Source organism: Myotis brandtii, unplaced genomic scaffold (genome assembly GCF_000412655.1).
Source record: "Myotis brandtii unplaced genomic scaffold, ASM41265v1 scaffold34, whole genome shotgun sequence".
NCBI lineage: Eukaryota > Metazoa > Chordata > Mammalia > Chiroptera > Vespertilionidae > Myotis > Myotis brandtii.
The window spans coordinates 377,336-394,993 of NW_005363098.1; the positions used below are offsets into that span (position 1 = coordinate 377,336).

The following is a 17,658-nucleotide window of genomic DNA, read 5'->3' on the forward strand; positions in this document are numbered from 1 at the left end:
GCAGCCTTGGGTCAAGATGAAACTTCCACCAAGATAGAAGCTCCTCCTGACCACCCTGCTCTCCTGCCAGAGAAAGACTAGTAGGAGTGTGACTCCCTCTCAGACACCCCAGGGTCAGTGATCTCCAGCAAGAAAAGTGTCTGAAAGGCCATCAAAACCGAAACTGAGTTAAAGGAAAGAGCTTCTGTAGGAGAGGAAGATGGGAAAAAGGAGCCCCTTAAAGGGAGGGGGGGGGAGTGTCATTTCCCACCTTTATAACTTCCAACTTGAGCATCTAGAAGTCATCCTCTTTCCTGGTCCGTCTTCTGCCTGGAGAATGGAAGGAAGTGGTTGCTAACTTGGCCGCCTAGGACAGAGACTCCTGGCAGGGGCTGGAACTGTGGACAGCCCAAGCAGGAGGTATGAACACAGACACGTCATTTTGGCAAAAGCACAGAGATGAGGTCAGAGACCAGGCTGAAGACAATCCTGGTGGCATCCTTGGTCCCCCCAAACCCTTTGGTTGTGGATTGAATTGTATTCCCTCAAAATCCAGAAGTTGAAGCCCTAATCCCCAGTGTGATTCTCTTCGGAGATGGTCTTTAAAAGGGTAATTAAGGTTAGATGAGGTCATAAGGATGGGGGCCCTAGTCTAATGGTACTGCTGTTCTTATAAGAAAAGAAAAAGGACACCAGGGATGTACATGCACAGAGGAAAGGCCATGTGCAGGCACAGACAGCAATGTGCCATCTGCAGTCCAAGCAGAGAAGCTCAGGAGAAACCAACCCTGCCGCCACCTTGATCTAGGACTTTCATCCCCCAGAACTGTGAGAAAATAGGTATCTGTTGTTTAAGCACCTAGTCCACAGTGTTCCGTTGTGGCAGCCCTACCAGACGAAGACGTTTTCTCAGAACACTGGGCAGGCACACTGTAGTGCATCGCAGAAATCACATCCAAAACCTGGGAAGAGATTCAGGATGTCACCCTTACTGTAGTGGTGTGTACAGAAAGTGTTGACACAGCTGCCCATTGAAGACATTAGTATCATTGAAATCAGCCACTCCCAAATAATCCAGTGTGTGATCTATGTGAATGTACTGCAAAGGAGGGGGGAAAATGTAAACTGTAGACAAAGAATGTTTTTTGGAAGAAAATGATCTAAGGAAGAGAATAAATGAACTTATTAAAATCCATCTCCATAGAAGAACTAAATATTTATTCAGTAAAATGGGAGTTTAAAAATGAAGTGATTAAAGAGGATTTTTTAAAAAAGGTGCTTGCTGAGCTAAGAAAACAGACTGGCACCTAAAAACAACATCCAAACAAATGAACAGATTAAAAGCAGAAATGAATAGAATCAAAAGTTGGAAAACAAATCACCATGATTGATGAAGCAGTCGCATTCAGTGGATGAAAAAGAGAGATGACAGAAGTCAGAGAAAACTGTGGACGTGGAGGGCAGACATGACCCATCACAAGACATTGTTGTCATGGGAACACCAAACCAAGTACATTGAACCAATCATTTGTAACGATCACACAGACCTTTTTATCTAAATTACAGTGAGACCTTCATTTGATCAGCGTAATCACTAAATTTTAGGAAATATCAATTCTGAATTTTAAGTCACTCAGAATTATCCATGTAGAGACATACTGTGGTTCGGTTACTGTGTTGGAGTTTTGAGGAAAAAGAAAAACTGTACCAGGAAAGATGCATCTGGTAGCCTCATGTTTTCTTACAGCAGCTCTGAAGACCACAAAGCAATGTTTATAAGTCTTGAGTATCTATTTTGGGCCCAGATAAAAATTCCAAATTTCAAACTGCAGAAATAATACAGACCAGTTATTCTGGTCCATAATACTCTAGCTTTAGAAATTAACAACAGTAATAATAACAGAAGCCCCCTACCCCTCCTCCAAAAAAAAAAGTTCCTGGCTATTTGGAAATTTTGAAGCTCTCATGATTCATAGGTCAAAATAAAAATTGTTGACTTACTATAAAAATATGAAAACATGCGTATCAAAACTGAAAGAACAGAGTAAAAATTATGTTTCCAGGAAATGTATAATCTTATACAACTGAATAAGCCAGAAAGAATGAAATTAGTTAAGCTTTCACCCATTTACTCCAAATTTGAAGAAAATAAAAAATATATAAGGTGAAATTAATTAATTAGAAAAGAAACAAAAAGTATTTTTTTTTTAAAGATAAATACCTCTTACATTTTTGGTGGATTGGGAGCATAAAATAAAACAGATTTCCTTGGCCAGGCTAGTCAAGGAAAAAAGGGATGGTGAGAAGGCTCGCCTATATAAAGAGGAACAAATGTGGAAATAACCCATAAATACTCAGTGCACAGAATTTTGAAAATCTGAATGAAATTAGTGAACTAATGATAATGAAAGAAACGGACACAATTTTAATACAGCTGCCATCCATTTCCCAAAAAAGCACCAGTCTCAGATATTTTTACAGGTGAATTAAACTGGGAAGAAATAGATCTGTTGGCATTTAATCTGATCCATAGCAGAATAAAGAAAAACTTCAAATTATTTTTATGACTCCAGTAGGGCACTAATGCCAAAGCCTGGCAGAGACAAAGTTGTAGATCAATTTTATTTAAGAATTTTATGCAGAGATCTTAAATAATACATCAGCAAATAAAAGCACTACTTTAACAGCATAATATTTCCATCTAAGTTGAGTTCATCCCTGACATATAAGGGTGACTCAATATTAGGAAATACATTAATATAATGTGCCATATTATTAAGTCAAAAGAGAAAATCTTTCAGGAGATGCCTAAAAGCAATTGGCAAAATTTACGTAATTCCCAATACAATATTTTAATAAAACAGAAATTGTGGATAGTTCCTTAAAATGATTTAACAGTATTTTAATCCTTAAGCTGGTATCCTATTTAATTGTTGAAATGCTTAAAATGCTGAAATTGTGACTTAGTTCACTATTACTAATTATTGTCCTAGAATTACCAGTCAAGAAAGGAAGAAAAAAAATAAATGATATGAAAACTGGAAGGGGAAAATTGCGCATTATTTAGAGGAGTGATTGTATAATATAGATAACCACGAGAACAGAGTGATGAGCTAGTAGATACACTAGCAGGATTTATCGGGATGTAGGATTAAAAGTTATCACCAGAATCAATAGCTTGCTCATGTACAACCAGAAGCAGATAATACAGGGGAGAATAGGCCTTATTATCAATGTCATCTGAAATATAAATCTCCTGAGTATAAGCCTAAATCAAGAGAGGAAGACCACATATTTGAAGAAAGCCATATTGTTCCACCATAATGAGACGTGAGAAGTCACTTTGAGAGGAGGAAATAAGTGGTCTTATTTGGTGGGGTGTGATGGGAGCAGCCTTTTTGAGACAGGCAGTGTCAGCAAAACTTAAATGCATGTTTGCTTTGAAGGTAATCTCTCTGCTACTAAATACTCTATAGGTATTCACTAAAAATTTTGCAAAAAAGGGAGAGTGGGTTCACCTCCACATGTGTCTCTCATTGGAACTAGCCTTCCATTGAGGGTTAAATAAATTATGTGATGACCATAGGAGAATGAGGCAGGGTGGTAAATACTGATTCGAATTGTGGTGGGCACACCCTATGGTGACCCAGTGACCCAGGCCCTGGAGTGCCAGTGGGACCTGTGACTTGATTCTAGCAAGGATAATAAAAGGTGTGGCATGTCTTTTCATGATTGTTTTGTTGTATCAGATTCCGTTGGAGCAGATGGCAGAGAGGGACACTCCTACTGGCCAGAAAGAAGCAAATAGTCATGTTGTGAACTGCCTACGGAGAGGGCCACGTGACAGGGAACTGTGGGTTGCCTCCAGCCCATAGTCAGCAAAACCCAGAACCCTCCTCAGTCCTGCAACTGCAAGGAAATGAATTTTGCCAACCACCCAAATGAGCTTGGAAGCAGATCCATCCCCAGTTGAATCCTCCAAAATGACCCGATTAGAGTCTTGTGAGCTGAGGATGGGAGCAGAGAGCCCAGTTAAGATGTGCCTGGACTCCTGACACATGGAAACTTTGAGATAATTGACAGCTTTCTTACATATAACAAGAATCAGAAAACACAGGAACAGTGTTTTCTCAGCCTCTGAATTTGTGTTAGTTTGATACACAGCTACTTAGCACTTATTTCCAATGTCCAGAACATTGCTTGTCTCATAGTAGGCATTCAGTTAATATTTGAATGGATAATTAATTAAAGATACAGATATGAAACCGTATTTTTTATTATGATCCTTCATGTGTCAATTTATATATATATATACACACACATATGTGTGTGTGTGTGTGTGTGTGTGTGTGTGTGTAAATTGTACATATATGTAGGCAAATACATAGGCAACTCTTAAAATTTCCTTAGAAGGAATCAAAGAAACTATTGACAATGATTATTTTGCTGGGGAAGAGACTCTGTATTTTTCCAATATTCTTTGTGTCAGTATCATCAACATTGTTTTCAGGATGAGGAGGTTATGGCTCATATGTAGTTTTCTTATTTGACTTAAAAAAACTAAACCAACTACCACGTACTTAAATTTACATTATAAAGTAATCAAATACACTAGTTCTGTATCTCAGAGGGTAGAAATATCTGTCAATTTGATCTATTGGGCAGAACTGGAAATCGCTGGAGAGATCCCTGAAAAGTTTCAGTGTGAAGAAACTTTTAACAGTGAGTCTGATTGTTTTTGACTTTGAGCTCCCTGCCTTCTTCCATGCCCTTCCTTTCTGATGCATGAAGTTCTTGTGTGGCCATTTGTCCTTCAATGACAAAAACCTGAAGCAGTGGTGGGAGAAGTATTTGTATGATCTATTGAGCACATTCTATTTCTTGTGAAGCGCTGATATCTTGAAGTTACTTTGAATCAGGTTTTTTGCTCCTATCCAAACTATCATCTGCTTATACCAGTACACATGGTATCAGATGAAGAACTGAAATAAACGTGTCTGTTGGTGGCAGATTGAAGATTGCTAGGGATTATTTCACATCCCTCCCTTAGTGTCTCCTTTCTTTAAATCTTGGTGGACCCTGAGATTGCTTTGATCATCAGACTATGGCATGAGTGACTCTTCACAGTGGCTTGAAGAGACTGACAGCTTTCACTTCCTTCCTCTTGGGCCACTCCTTCCAGGGGACTTCAGCTGCCTTGCAGAAGTCCACTCACCCTGAGCGTGAGGAAGCCCACACTTGCCATGTAGAGAGGCTGGGCAGGGGAGAGGAAGAGCTGAGCCCAGCCAGTCCTGGCTGTCCCAGCCTTCCCACCCCAGGCATCGGACGCATGGAAAAACAGCTTGGTCTTCCCAGACTCCAGCAGACAAAACTGAGGAACCCAACTGACAACCAAAACTGAGCTCAGGCCCATGGCTCCCTTCCCAGCCACCTCCAGCCATTTGGCAGGCCCCAGCTGAGACTGCTCATTCCTGCTATGCCCTGCCCACACTCCTGAGCCAGGAAATTACGAGCATAATAAAATGGTGGTGGTTTGATACCGCTAAGCTTTGGAGAGGTTGTTACGCAGCAGTGAACAGAAGGAATGTCCCACTATTTCACTGAAAATGAATTTTTGTTTAGTGAATTCTGTTTCCCTATTGACCTCCAGAGCAGTACTTTTTTAGGTGGGAAAGGGACTTTTTTTAAAGGTTATGTATTTAAAGAGCAACAACATGTTATCTGAATTTTTTTTCACACAATAAAAAGTCTAAAAAATGAAAATACCGCCTGGCCAGTGTAGCTAAGCGGTTAGCATCGACCCAAGACCCAAGAGGTTGCCAGTTTGAATCCAGGACAGGGCACATGCCCAGGTTGTGGGTTCAATCCCCAGTAGGGGGCATGCAGGAGGCAGCTGATAGATGAAGTTTCTCTCTCATTGATGTTTCTATCTCTCTATCCCTCTCCCTTCCCCTCTCTCTCTAACAATCAATAAAAAAATATTTAAAAACAAAGAAAATACAGTGCAGGGTGTGTAGGTGATTAATTATTCTCCCCACTTTGATAGCAATTGTAGAGCTTCAGCCACCTGGCTCAGAGTTCCACCTGCCCTGTCCTCTCTCTTTTCCCCCAACACACACAGTTGGCTTATCCATGGGAATCTCTGGCCTTTTTGGGAACTGGCTCAGTACTGCTATAGTACCTGCATAGTTTTTGTTTGTTTGTTTATATACATTTGCATAATAGGATATAGGAAAATGAGGTTAAAATGCCTGTAGGTGCTATGGCTCTTAGTAAACTTCAGGGAGCTAACTACCACATTCTTCTACAAAAAACTTCTGTGGAAGAATAAGGTTATAGTATTTTGGGAGCCAAAAAAGGATGGCTTTATTTTTTTACGATTGTATTTATGAAATGGTAACAGTTTACAAAGCCTTTTCATGCACATGCTAATATCTGACAGATTCTTTTTTTTTTTTTTGAAAGAGAAAACCAGAATAAAAGGAATGTTAAGATTCTGGAGATTACTCCCTAAATAGGGCATCCCTGTGGCGTATCAACCATGCATTGCAAATGTAATGGGAACCCACAGAACCCAGAGTATGGCTGACTTGAAGTCGGGAAAGGAGAAAGCTCAGGTCTCAGCACGGTGCAGTGATCAGGAGGTGGGGAAAGGTTCTCTTGTCCTGCAGAAAAGGGGGCAGATCAGCTTGACGGGCTTGCTTCTGAGAAGAGGGAGTCGCTAGGCTCAAATAGTTTGGTGAATGAGGCCATCTTTTGGGATTTCGTACATAGTTTCTCTCATAGATTCATGAATCAACCCAGTCAAGTCCTTCAGCCAGTGTTTGGACTTCTTTGCAATGACCCTGGTCTTACCTTGGAAAACTTTGAAGACATGAAGCTCATTATCTCCCAAATTAACCTGCCCAAGAGTTGTGTAATTTCACCAGTTCAGAAGGTCTTTCTCCCTCATATTCAGTTGACATATGCCTTATATTCTCAACCCATTAGCCCTGGTTTTAACCTCTGGGACCCATACCAGGTGACTCCCTCTTCCACATGATAGTGTGTTTAGAATCTGAGAATTGGTACTGCGACCTGCTAGATATCTCTTCTGGCCCTTTAGTTGTAAGACTTTGTTTTGAACTTCTCACCTTCAGATCATACTCTGTGATGTGATTTGCAATAAGAAATATATATTTGGTTCTTCATCCACAGTTCCTGGCTCGCAGCTCCCAAAACCCTTATAATTTCCTCAGCGATAAGAGCGAAGGGAGCATCTTCGCTATATTTTGTCTCTTGTCTTCAGTGCCTGACAACACTTCAGATCCATAAAGGTGAATGAAATGGGCGTCTTAGTATTCATGACAAGCTCCTTTCCACCACAACTGGGTTTAGATTAATAAGATAACTTTGGAAGGCACCAAAAGATGGGGCTTGTTGTCAGGGAAACCAACCCTGAATAGAAGATTGTAAATTTCAGCCTCACCCCTTAATTTGAGGGAGGAGGGATGGGCTGGAGGTAGAATCAATCTCCAATGGGCAATAATGATTTAATCATTCCTGGGTAATGAAGCTTCATAAAAACCCAAGGACAGGGTTTGGAGAGCTTTCTAGGTTGAGGAACCAGAGGCTTCTAAGTGCTGCTGTGCCAGTCCCCAAACTCCACCAGGACAGAAGCTCGCCCTGTGTGTCTCTTCATTGGGCTGTCCATTCATATTCTCTGATATCCTTTGTTAAACCAGTATCTCGTGAGGAACTGGCTTTCATGAGGCCCATGAGCTGCTCTAGCAGGTTAATTGAACCCAAGGAGGGGGTTGTTAGAACCTCTGATTCACAGCCAGTTGATCAGAAGCACAAGTAACAACTTGGGCTTGTTACTGGCATCTGAGCGGGGGCAGTCTTGTGGGGACTGAGCACTTAACCTGTGGGATCTGATGCTATCTCCAGGTAGAGTGTTAGAGTTGTGTTGAACCTTGGGACACCCAGTTGTGTTGGAGAATTGCTTGTTGGTGTGAGGAATCACCCTACTTGTTGGCGCTGGAGATTAGAATTTTCACATTCCACTGCAGACACTTCTGTTTCTCTGTGACTTTTACCGCACAATAGAATGCGATGCCCTGTGTGGCTCAGTCAGTGAGGAGCGCAGTCGGGATTAGCATCACCTTCCTTGCAGGTGTACTCAGTTCATCCTGTCTAAGATGTCATCAGTTTACCAGTCGTGACAGGTGGTGGTGGCCTTACCATCCACGTTGACTTTTTTCATGGCTCTTGCCGAAGCACACATTTTGCATGCTGTCCTGCAGCTGCTTTTTAAACGTGTAGGTGCTGCACCATTCATCACGTTTGGAAATATGGGTCAGAGCTGGTCCCAGGCGAGGTGGGATCAGGTGAAGGAAGTCCTAACTTTGGCAGCTCAGATACAGCTACTCTACCTGCAAATCAGTGAGTTCCATGCTGACGTGTAAGTCCAAGAATCTAAACGTTAACCTTTTTAGATTTTATCTTCTTCAAAGGGCTTTGTTTGGTGTTTACCAGAATTTCTACAAGGAATATAGTTATCACTTTTGTAACATGAATAAATTATAATTTTGGGAAACAATTGTCAATAAAAAATGTAAACGAACCGAATTTTAGGAGCAGTGATTAAACGTGAAGGCTGATAACTACCCTGTGGGTCATCGCTTATTTTCCAAAAGAAAAATGTCATCTTCCTTGAAAATTTCAAAAGATAATGAGTCCATTCTAAATGCATTTACTTATATTCAGTTTAAAGTTTCATAGTTAACATTGAGGCAGGGTCCTGCTTTTCCTCATGGCTCGAGCTAGCCCTGGGTTGGGGAGGCCTTTCCCTGTGGGTCCCCAGGCCTTTGGGGACTGTAAATGGTAGGCTTCCTGTGTTATGGTTCTCTGTGCTGGTATAGGACTGAGTGACTTCTAAGGGAGGCCTGAGTCCTGGAAAATGTAAAAGGGGGAGAAGTTGTACACCCAAATTGAAGGATGAGGAGGAAAAGAAAAAAAAAAGGAATATCATGCATGGAGTGTGTCTTCTAGTTGACATAGAATAGCTATATTTCTTTAATGGTTTTCTAGGCTTTAATTGCCGAAATGCAAGCTTTGTTTGCTTGTTAGCAGAGGACATAGCAATGGAAAACAATTCTAGCTCAGCATCAGTTCTTTACTCAGGGAAGGATACTTGTAGACATTTGGGTTATGAAAGTCAAAGCCACAGCTATGTTTGGGCAAGTGTTTTCTTCTGACTTTGGAAAGTGTATGCTGCATTTTCCAAACGTTTGCAGGTGCAAATTGATAAAGTTGCACCTGGCGTGTTTAAAGGTTTACACACCAGAAAACAACATTTTATAATTGGGGTTATATGTTCACCCCAAATGTAAGAGTGATGCAGCCTTGGGTTAATCAGGAGAGGTTCACCTTATGTCTGTTGGGGAGGATGTTATTTAGTGAGGAGTAGAAAACTTACTTAGTGCCATTGGGTTCCCATTATACTATTACAGTTATGTATTCTTATTCTTCGGTGGTTGTTGTTTTTTTAACATTAGAAAAACCAGGGCACTGAGAAACCAGTTACATCACAGTTAATGCCATTGAAAATACTCATGGTTTGGGGTAGGTAGTTCTGGGGTCATTTTAATTTTATAAAGTCTGGTTGATAAGTTGTCATTTATTGAAATATTGAAGCCAGACACCAAAGTCTGGTATGTGTTACTCCATTGAATAGAGTGCCATAGAAATCAATGTGGTCTAACCCACTGGCACTTAGGAAAGGGTCTGAAATGTCTCCTGAAATTAAAGCTCAAAGCTTTGAAAGAAAAAGAAAACCAGAAAGCCTACCAGTTTTGTAAATTCCAATAAGTACTCTTTTGCTTTTCTTTCTTCTTCTTCATCTCCTTTTATTTTATTTTATTGTAAGCCAAAATTGAAGTTGTTTTTTTAAAAAACTCATTGTAAGTCAGGGCATAATCAAACCTGAACCTCTGGATGAATGACGGTTACAATGGGAATGTCTCCTGCCCCCTTCCATTCTCCAGGGACGCAGTGGAACAAGATCCTATAACACGCTTCAGTGTCAGCTTCACAGGTCTCTGTGTCCAGGCTTGCATCAGATAATGCGTCTGAAAGCACTTTGAAGAATTTCAACTATTGAGCAAAACTTTCCCTGATGAGAAAGTACATGCATAAAGTAGTCTGCTAGAAAGGGCCAGAGCCAGCAAGAGGGGAAATAGCAGTTGGCGTTGAGACCTTGGTCTGGGGGGAAAGCCACTAACTAGTGGTGTTAATATGAACAAATCTGTAATCATAAGGGCTTCAGTTTAGTCAACTGTGAAATAGAGGGGTTGGCTTAAGTGATAACTAGGCTAAGTTTCAGCTCTGAGGTTCTGAATTTTAATGAACCAGAACCAACAAGTATATTTCCAGCATCAAGCCTGAACCCAACTGGTATTTTACTGTCAGTCCCCATTACCAAATCTAGTTAACTTTTCTATAAAAGACCCATATTTAGTCATGGGGTAGTGCCGATTCAGGAACAGAAAGCTGGAGAGTTTTCAGAGCTCTCTGTGTGTTGTTCACGTGGGGGCTAAACTCTGAAGTTACGTTGTGGATGGAGGTTGAGGCTGCCTTAGAGCTGAAAGTAATATTTGGCCATTTTGTAGTGACATGTTTTAGAAAGGAGATTGGAAATACTCTTTTTGTCCCTCCTTTCTATGTTAAAGGTTTACTAAGGCGAGTGGGTATTGATTTCCAGCTGCCTTCTGGTTACACCTCTGTCTGTTGTGTTAGATACAGCATCACCAAAGAGGATATAAAGTGAATGGGGCGTAATATGACTGGGTAACATCAGAGGCAGGGGAGTGTGGTGTCTAAGACCTGCACACTGGAATCAGAAAATCTGGATTCAAATCTTCGTTGGTAAGACACTTGGCGTAATGTCAGGCATATTGCAAGTACCCAGTGGGTGCAACTGTCATTATTCAAGATGATAGGAATATACAAGCATAGTTATGGTCTTCTCACCATAATGAAGACCAGTGAACTCTTCGGTAAAACATATTTTTTTAAAAAAAGAATGATTTCATCCTCCTTAGTTTCTTTTAACCATAGTATTTATTCATTCAGCTGACTCAAATGTTGCAGGTTTGAATTGAGTACAAAGCCACATTTCCAGAGACCATCCTTACTTCCTATTGTTTGCAAAGCATTTCTGGCAGAAGTGGCCCAGTCATCTCCACACGTGGCCCCCGGGAGCAGAGCGTGAGTGACCTGGGGAGATATTTCTGTGTATGGCTGAGTCCCATGGGCATTGGCATCCAGTTTGTTGAGTCTGAGGAATCTGTGACTCCGAACAGTGGTGCCAGACTTGTGTTTGCGCTCACACCCTGAGGAGACCTGAGTCAGCGCCTACTTCCCTGACACACCTACGTGTGGGGTTTGTTTTTTGTCATTGGATTGTCTGGTTTGAGTTTTTCTTGTGTTATGAATACGTAGGAGCAGCGAGGGAACTTGCTACCCTGAAAAATAATAAGTTTTGAATAGACTTGATCTCTTGATTCTTAGTGTTGGTTGAGATGAGTTCATCTGGCCTAGAACAAAGGTAACACAACACTGGGTCCTAGGGAAGTTAGGGGAGTCGAAAGATTTTGGCAAGAGACCTGAGTGGCAGAGGCATTTGCATCCACACAGTGGTTCTAGAATTGGGAAATCAATGTTATATTTACGGATGACACACTCTCTCTGTAAAGCGATGAAAAAAATATCCTAGGGTGAGGATTAACAACAACAACAACAAATCTCTCAGCATTGAAGTGCAGAAATAAATACACAAAACAATTGTATGATTCTAGGTGACTTGGGAAATTTGAAAGATGCTCTTCTATTGCTTCTCTTGGCTCAGTGCTTGATGAATTTTTTTCCACAAATACTTTAGAATAACAACCTTTAGAATAACCAAACACTGAATTTGAGGAATATTTAAAATCTCAACAAATTAGTGCCTTCTCAAAACGGTGGCTGAATTGAGTAATGAAGGTCTGTGTCCATTTATATTATCACTAGAGGCCCGGTGCAAGAAATTTGTGCAAGAGTAGGCCTTCCTTCCCCTGGCTGCCAGCACCGGCTTCCCTCTGGCACCCAGGACCCAGGCTTCCCTCACAGCCCCGGCTTTGTTCAGAAGGTTGCCCGGAAGGACATCCGGAAGGATGTCTGGTGTAATTAGCATGTTATGCTTTTATTATTATAGATGATGTGAGCATTTTACAAATACCAGTAACTACCATTTATTTCTGGTTACCATGTGCCAAGTGCTGTACTAAACACTTTATAAACATTATCTCATTTAATCCCTGAAATAATTTAAGATGTAGGTTTTATGGTCCTCATTACACAGATGAGAAAATGAGGTACTTAGTGTTTTAATATGTCTAAGCTTCCATAGCTAGGAAGACTTAAAAGCCAGGATAGTTCCTTCTCAAATTATCATCTTTGCTTTGCTACCACATAATCTGACTGATAGGTTAGTTCTTTGAAATGCAACATGACAGAATTTATTGAAGGAATAGTTGGTCTTTAGAATCTTTGAAACATTTTAAGCCTAATCAAGATTTGGGAAGGTCCAAGGAATTGACTGCATATGTCCAGTGCCAATTTTTCTGAAATAATTTTTCTGGTGTTTTGATTTGGACTTTGATCCATCCAAGACAAGCATCGAATGCAGTGGAATGACATCTAAATGGGCAGTTTTCACCAGTGGCTACACAAAGAATCACCTGGGGAGTTTTAAAATGCAAACCCAAGAAAACAAAACAAAAAACTGGAAAGCCCAGTCCCCATTCCCACATGTGTGTGTTTTTTCACCCCAGTTTTATTGAGATGTAATTGACAACATTATACTAGTTTCAGGTGCACAACGTAATTATTTGATATATGTGTATATTGAGAAATGATCACCACATTGAGATTAGTTAACCATCAACATCACCTCACATAGTTACACATTTTTTAAAATTAATTCTTACCCCAGGATATTTTTCCATTGACTCTTTTTTTTTAGAGACAGATGTGAGAGAGACACGTCAATTGGTTGCCTCCTGCACACGCCCTGACCAGGGCTCGGCATTGAGCCTACAACTGAGGTATGTGCCCTTGACTGGGATCATAACACAGGACCTCTCAATCTGTGGGCCCATGCTCTAGCCACCAAGTCAAACAGGCTAGGGCCACCTTTTTTTCTTGTGATAAGAACTTTAAGATCTACTTTCTTAGCAACTTTCAAATATACAATATGCTAGTATTGTTAACTATAGTCACCATGCTGTAACTTATAACTGGAAGAAATTTGTACCTTTGATCACCGTCACCCATTTTCCCCTCTCCCCACAATGCCTGCCTCTGACAACGACCAGTCTGTTCCATATTTTTATGAGGTTTTCTTTCCTTTTTTTTTTTTTTTTAGATTCCACATGTAAGTGGATCATAAAGTCTTTGTCTTTCTTTGTATGACTTATTTCACTTAACATAGTGCCCTCGAAGTGCCTCCAGGTTGTTGTATTTGGCAGGAGTCACAATCCTGGGTCCTGTTGTGCTTGTAGTCCAACTCTGCAAATTGGGACCACCCCCATGCCTCATCCTCACTCTCTCATCCCACCTACCCCCAGCCCCTTGAAGTGGTGGTGGTGGTGGAAGAGGAGGAAGGCAGGGAAGGAGAAGGACCAAGAGGAGGGGGAGGAGAAGGAGAACTGGAATTAGAGGAGGAGGAGTTGGAATTGGAAGAGGAGGAATTGGAATTGAAGGAGGAATTGGAATTGGAGGAGAAGGAATTGGAATTGAAGGAGGAATTGGAATTGGAGGAGAAGGAATTGGAATTGAAGGAGGAATTGGAATTGGAGGAGAAGGAATTGGAATTGAAGGAGGAATTGGAATTGGAGGAGGAGGAATTGCAGGAGGAAAAATTGTCACCGTTTGCGCCATTCCAGTCTGGTGATCTTCAAGGAAGTTCTGCTTTGAAGGTTATCAGCTCTGCAGTGCCAGTTCTTGGGATACAACTTTTCTACAATTTATTTAGGTTTTGGCTCTTTGTTTTGTTTGGTTTCCTAGTCCAGTAACATCCGAGAGGCTTTTGTTATATTTGTTAAGATCGAACATAAGTCAGTCAAGGGGCTATTTCAAATGTTGGTCACACACAACTGCTGTTTTATTTCAGTGGAATTAAGTTTTCCCATCTTTTCTTCTCGCCTTCAACCTACTCTATTCAACTTAACTTATCACATGTTCCCACCACTCTACAGGCTTTTTTCATGTGAACAGTGACAGAGGGCAATAAATCCAACTGTGGCCAATAGTCTATAATGCAGAGGATTTTTTAAGACAGATAGGTGGTGTGCTGTTTTCCAGAGTACCCAATTGCAGCACAGATTCTGTGGAAATAGGTGTTAGCAGGTTACCAGTTGGAGCACTAAATTAAATTTTCACTAGCAAATATTTGTTCATAGTAGTTTAAATCATTTTTTTTATTCTGTTCACACATGAGAGGGCAGTATGGTACTATAAAGCAAATGTTCTGGTGAAATGCTTGTTTATATTGGCATATAATAGTTTTTAGGTGAGGACTTTTAGACCCTTTGATTATAACTTAGATACGGTTGTCTGTTATTAAATATGATACCGATATGTGATACCCTCACTCATACACACAGGTCATATGGCTGTTTTTATTCAAATGCACAAATATAATTTCCTTGCAACAGTGGCACTTTCACACCGTGCCTTTTATTATTTTACTAGAGGCCCGATGCACGAAAATTCGTGCAAGAGTAGGCCTTCCTTCCCCTGTCTGCCAGCACCAGCTTCCCTCCGGTACCCGGGACCCGGGCTGGCTTCCCTCCAGCTGTCCACAGGCACCCGGGAACCGGGCTGGCTTCCCCTGGGCCGCCCACAGGCACCCGGGACCCAGGCTGGCTTTCCCCGCCCCGACCCCAGCTTCGTCAGGAAGGACGTCCGGAATGATGTCTGGAAGACGTCTGGTCTAATTAGCATATTACCCTTTTATTATTATAGATATTTATGTTTTGTTGAATGCTAGCTGGCTTTCTTCCCTTTTCTTGCTTCCACTTGCGGAACATCAGCTCTCTAAGGATGCCGTATTTGTTAGCTTGTTGTCTTTAAATATTTTATTTTATGACTTTACTGAAGGCCGAAGGATCTTCAGTGTTTTGGGGGACAGGAAGCCTCTGAACTCAGTTCTCGGCAGCCATGAAAGCTCTGTTAGAAGTCACCTGTACGATATACTTCCCTTTATGGCACAGATTGCTTTGTCTTGCTGATATATGAATGTCACTGTGGATAATCAAGTTGCTAATATTCTAGGTTTCATAAGTGGAGGGGGAATTATTAAGAGGAGTTGGAGAGAATTTAAGTGATTGATAAGATCTATAAAACAGTTTATGAAAAATGTATGTGGGAATCTGAAAGGTAATTTCATAGGCACCAGCTATTTTTAAACATGTAAAAAATATTTGCAGTCATATGTTTTTGTTTGTGTAGTTTGAATTTTTGAGACAAGCTTTTTGGCATAAATATAACCCTGTGTGAAATTTAAGGGGATATTTGTTCTTAATAATTTTTTCTGGCTACCTTTTTTATGGGTGAAGAGCTGGTATTGTCTACACCTGGTAAAGATAATTATAGTTGTTTAGTTTGGGAATTAATGATTTGATATTGCTTTGACTTAATTTTAATGAGAAATTTTATTTAGAAAGACTTATGACTTATACTGAAAATTTGAAGGAATGGATTTTTGGCTGCATCCTGTTTTGGATGAGCTCCAAATTAACTGTTGTTTGGTGCTGGTTTACTGTTGGAGTACACAGGTTTCTGTTCAGGGGAAACAATTAATGTCCTTTGCACTTTGATGGCAGATTTTTCGGACGCTGCCTGCTGCCACACCCCCTGAGTCAGTCTCCCAGTCACCCCCAAATGCTCCACCAAGACAATCGAAGAGACAAGGCCAGAGGACCAAGAGACCTGTGGCTGTGTATAATCTCTCTCTTCAGCTGGAAGATGGTAAGATCTTCATTATATTTTTCTGCTTGACAGCATGTTGAGAATATGGTGTATCATATGTCCTCTGGGCAGGCCATGGTTTTCCATTCACTGTAGGGTTGTGTTATTTTTTTAAAATGATTTTTTAGAGAGGGAGGGTGGGGAGACAGAGAGAGAGAAAGAGAAACACTGATTTGTTGGTCCACTTATTTATGCATTCATTGGTTGACTCTTGAATGTGCCCTGACTGGGGATTGAACCTGCAATATTGGTGTCTGGGGATGACGCTCTGACCAACTGAGCTACCCAGCCAGGGCCATCCTTTGTGTTTCAATTTCTTTTTCCCTGAAGATTTTTCTGAGATTAACAGGGAGGGTAACGCTTTCCTGTCTGGGAGAGAAGTAAGTTTCAGTTTTGTGTTTGTCTTTGTTATGCATGGTTCTTTTTATATTTTTAAAAGACAGCTTAAATTTCTTTTTTGGGAGACTTGTGTGACCTCCTGTGAGGTTATATAATCCTGAGACAAATGGAAGGGGAACTAAAATTAAAGCAGATCTTTTATGAGAGGAGTCTGATGTTAACTGCATTTAGACTGAAGGCACAGTTCACCATAGCACTGGGGTTATGGCTTATGCACCTTACTTGCTCCATGTTTCTGCCTTTCTCATAAGGCAGGTATCTGATCATATGGCAGGGGTGGCAGATTGACCTGTTTTTAGGGGCTAGGCTGAGTGAACGGAACTGCAGTTGGATTCTGGCAAATGTAAGTTCTCATGTCCCACTTAGGCTACCACGTTCTGGCTGATTTTTTTTTCCATTAATCCTTTTTTCCATTGTTTTTTTTGAGAGAATGGAAAGAAGGGGAAGAGACAGAAAGAGAGAGGCACATTGATTGGTTGCCTCTTGCACACATCCCAACAGTGGCGGGAGACTGAGCCTGCAATTGAGTTACGCGTCCTTGATGGGGAATCGAACCCGTGATCCTTCAGTCTGCAGGTTGACACTCTAACCACTGAGCTAACTGGCTAGGGCCAGGCTAATTCTTGTCATGTAATCATGTTGTCTCAATGTTGCCAGATTGTCTAGTTGTTTTTTTCAAGAGAGAGTGGAAGGGAGGGAGTGAGTGGAGAGAGAGAGAGAGAGAGAGAGAGAGAGAGAGAGAGAGAGAAAGAGAGAGAAACAGAAACATCCATGAGAGAGAGACACATTGATTATCGATTAGTTACCTCCTGAACACATCCTGACCTGCAACCCAGGTGCGTGCCTTTGACCAAGAATCAAACCCTCAACCCTTCGGTGGGCAGGCCGACACTCTAACCGCCTTGCAACACTGGCCAGATTGCCTAGTTTTTACAGAGAGTCTGGAAATTTGAATTTTAAACATGAATTCCTGCAAAACAAGATGGTAAGCCAAGTAGAGAACACCAATTGCAAATTTGTAGCCATATGGTTATTGATGTGGAGAAGGCAATGATCATGGTCTCAAAAGCCTGTGTTTTCAGTGTGCTTGTCTGCAGCTGTGACTTTTGTTGTGGGACTTCACTCCTGCTGAGGACATTTCCTGATTTTGAAATTAGTCTTCATTTTTCTTCCTCTTCTCATCCTCTTTGTTTTTGGCACCTTTCATTTATTATTCTTTAAAGCTAC

At 41.1% G+C, this 17,658-nt stretch overlaps 1 protein-coding gene across 1 annotated transcript in view; it reads left to right on the forward strand.

Annotated features, from left to right (window-relative positions):
- Nucleotides 1–17,658, forward strand: part of ARHGAP10 (Rho GTPase activating protein 10) — a 255,849-nt gene that overhangs the window by 196,536 nt on the left and 41,655 nt on the right. The window contains exon 19 of the mRNA XM_005871405.2: nt 15,888–16,032. Coding sequence (XP_005871467.1) covers nt 15,888–16,032 — 145 coding nt within the window. The remainder of the gene's footprint in view (nt 1–15,887; nt 16,033–17,658) is intronic.